This window comes from Panicum hallii, chromosome 8, assembly GCF_002211085.1.
Source record: "Panicum hallii strain FIL2 chromosome 8, PHallii_v3.1, whole genome shotgun sequence".
Classification (NCBI taxonomy): Eukaryota; Viridiplantae; Streptophyta; class Magnoliopsida; order Poales; family Poaceae; genus Panicum; species Panicum hallii.
In genome coordinates this window covers 36313433-36316506 of record NC_038049.1, presented here as the reverse complement: position 1 = coordinate 36316506, position 3074 = coordinate 36313433, and the positions used below count along the sequence as shown (strand labels likewise).

The 3074-nt window shown below is 49.1% G+C and overlaps 1 protein-coding gene across 1 annotated transcript; it reads right to left on the bottom strand.

Moving 5' to 3' along the window:
* Positions 1-827: 827 nt before the first annotated feature.
* Positions 828-2487, bottom strand: LOC112903747 (noroxomaritidine synthase-like). Its single transcript, XM_025972964.1, has one exon. It carries the CDS (start codon positions 2485-2487, stop codon positions 949-951), a length of 1539 nt encoding a protein of 512 aa, XP_025828749.1. The 3' UTR covers positions 828-948.
* Between the last annotated feature and the right edge of the window lie 587 nt (positions 2488-3074).

The following is a 3074-nucleotide window of genomic DNA, read 5'->3' as shown; positions in this document are numbered from 1 at the left end:
TTCTATATCAAAATTGTTAGGTTTCGACGAATAGTTATTTTTTATTTGAAGACGTTTACATGTTTAAATAGTTGATCAATGTGGTGAGTGAGATGATGACTGTTCGGAGAGCAATTCGTGCACAAACACCATCAAAAAAAAGTTCGTGCACAAATTCGAACAGGCTGTGTGTGGATGGGTCCAATCAGTCTTGCTCAGGAAAAGAACTTGTCATCTCACGCCAAGAAAACTATGTGCTGTGTAACACACATCAAGACAAGGATGGGTTATATATTTTCAAGCCAAGCAAACAACATTATTTGCTATTATCACACTTTGTACTTATGTGTCAAACTATATAGATCAGAATGCCTTTTGATCTCTTATGTTGGATCCATATGGCAATCGAGCGCAATAAAATCATTGGGGCAATAAGAGAAACAATTACCGACAAGCTCATCTGTGCTATTAAAATTAATGTCAGAATGGATACGTCATCCTTGCTAGGCTGATACTACCTCCATCCCAGAATATAGCTATTTTATATTTTATTCAAGTCAAACCGGATAAAAAAATTATATGGATTGATAACATAAAAGTATTATTAGTTTATTCATAATGAAACCAACTATTGTAATAACGTGTAATATTTTCTATTTAAAAGTAATTATTTTTAAAGATATTATTGATCAAATATGAAATTATTTAATTCTGACCAAGTCTAAAAGTTGTTATATTTTGGGACGAAGATAATAGCTTATAAAATGAGGCAGTAGTAATAATAAGTTCCCCAAGTATTATCCACCAGCATGAATACCTCGCAGACCATCCATGCCAGCTATTGTTACAGTAGAAACAAGCTCTGGATTATGAGATACCACATTGACTGGTCAAATTGAGTCAAATATGTTGTGCCCCGGTGGTACATAACATGATTCATACACATCCAGCCTAGCTAATGCTACCTGCTCATACACATTCCCCTGTCTTCTTAACCTTCACCATGAGCCCGTTCTTCATCTGCAGAACAACCGAAAGCTTCTGCTCCACGGCGTGCCCCTCCGCCACCTCCACGTCGAAGTTCCACGCCACTGCCGCAGCGACGGACATCATCTGCGCCATTGCTATGTTCTTGCCAAGGCAAGACCTGGGCCCCGTGTTGAACGACAAGAACTTGTACGACGGCACGAAGCGCAGCCTGGCCCCGTCCTCGGAGAGCCACCTCTCAGGCCTGTACTCCCGGCAGTCCCCGCCCCACACGCTCTCCATCCTCCCCATGCTGTACACGGGGACCAGGACGGTCTCGCCGGCGTGAACCTTGTGGCCGCTGGGCAGCACGTCGTCGGCGATGACCGCCTTGCGCTCGATCGGGCCCGACGGGAACAGCCGCAAGGACTCGAACAAGGCCGCACGTAGGTAGACGAGATCTTTCAGCTCCTCCGGCTCAAAGACCACCATGCCCGCGGCCGAGGATGCCCGCGAGACCACGGGCACCAGTTCCTCACGGACACCGGACACGACTCGCGGATGCGTGGCGAGGTTGTACAGGACCCACGGCAGCGCCGCGCCCACCGGATCACGCAACGCGACCATGAAGTTGATGAACGTCTTGAGCAGGAAGTCAGTGGGCTCCCGGCCGGCGTCGTCGAAGAAGTCCGGGTCATCGATGTAGTGGGACAGGATGTCCACGGCGGCGACCTCGCCGTCGGTTTGCTGGCCAGCGGCCATCCTCCTCCGGATCTCTCCCGCGACGAAGCTCCGTAGCACTGCTTCTGCCGCATCAACGCTTCTCTCCGGGCCAATTCTCAGGCGCCTCATCACTTTCCAGCACAGCGTTGGCACCGCGTGACGGAAGAAGGCCACCTCCATGAGGGCGTCCATGGCCGTCGCGACGGGCATCGGCGGCTTGCTGGTGGATAAGCAGCAAGGGTCCTCTCCGAACACAAGCATGACAGTCATGTCGAAAACAAGCCTCCCAAGCATGTCCTCGATGTCGAACGGCGTACCCGCGAGTGCCATGCGGGACAACAGCGGGATGAGCCCACGCGCCACCTTGTCACGGCAGCCGCGCGACGTGGAGCCCAACAGACGTGGCCTCGTCAGGACGTGATGGATCCTCGCGCGCTGCTGGCGCCACGCCTCGCCGTCGGCGGTGAATATAGTTCCTTCTAAAAGGCCAAACACGGAGGCGAACTCGTCACCTTTGGGGTAGTTTGCAAAGTTCTTGGTGAAGATGTGCCTGACGTTGTCTGGGTCACACGTCAAGAAGAACCTCATGTTGGTTCCTGGAGGGCCGTAGGCCCTGAAGTTGAGGTTCGTAGCGGCTAGGATGGAGGTGATGGTGTCATGGAAGCAGTGGCGGTTGGCCGCAATGAAAGGGAGGACGCCCAGAATGGGCCAGTCCGCAGGGAACAATGAATTCTTTGATCTCCTGGACTTGATATAGAGGTACAAGGGAATCAGTAACACAACAGAGGGGAGCACAAGTTGTGCAAAAGGGAAAGCCATTGCTGTGGCCAATAATATTGCTGCTTAGTACCGATGGGGGTGGGCTGAATTTATAGACAAAGTTTGTAGTCTGCTAACGTTCGTGTCACAACACCCACCTGCATCACTGTAGGATCACCCACCTGCATCACTGTAGGATGACATCTTTATCTTTACCTATTTCTATAGCACGCAACATTTCTACCAGAAATTTTGGTTTGGTCCAGCATGTATATATCACCGACGGGTGGATCCGACTGAATTGCAACACTATCTTGTAACCTAAAAGGACTCGAATACAGTAAGAACATGAACAAAATCATTGTCGAATAAAACCAATCATAAAGAAATATGCCTCAATCTGTACGGGCCTTCGACCAGAGCATCGTATAGACATATTTCCTAGTATCTATACCTAGTTCTAAAGAAATGACCGTTTCCTTGGTCCGTCGCTGGTTTTTGTTCATTATACTTCTCATCGGATGCGGAATTGAAAGTAGACGAAGTTCACGTTGGATTGAAATCTCCTCAGATATGGAATCGAGGTTGTCCTATGTTCCTCTAGCTTGTAAATAGCAAGCAAGCTAGGTGGAGGCCCAACAACATGA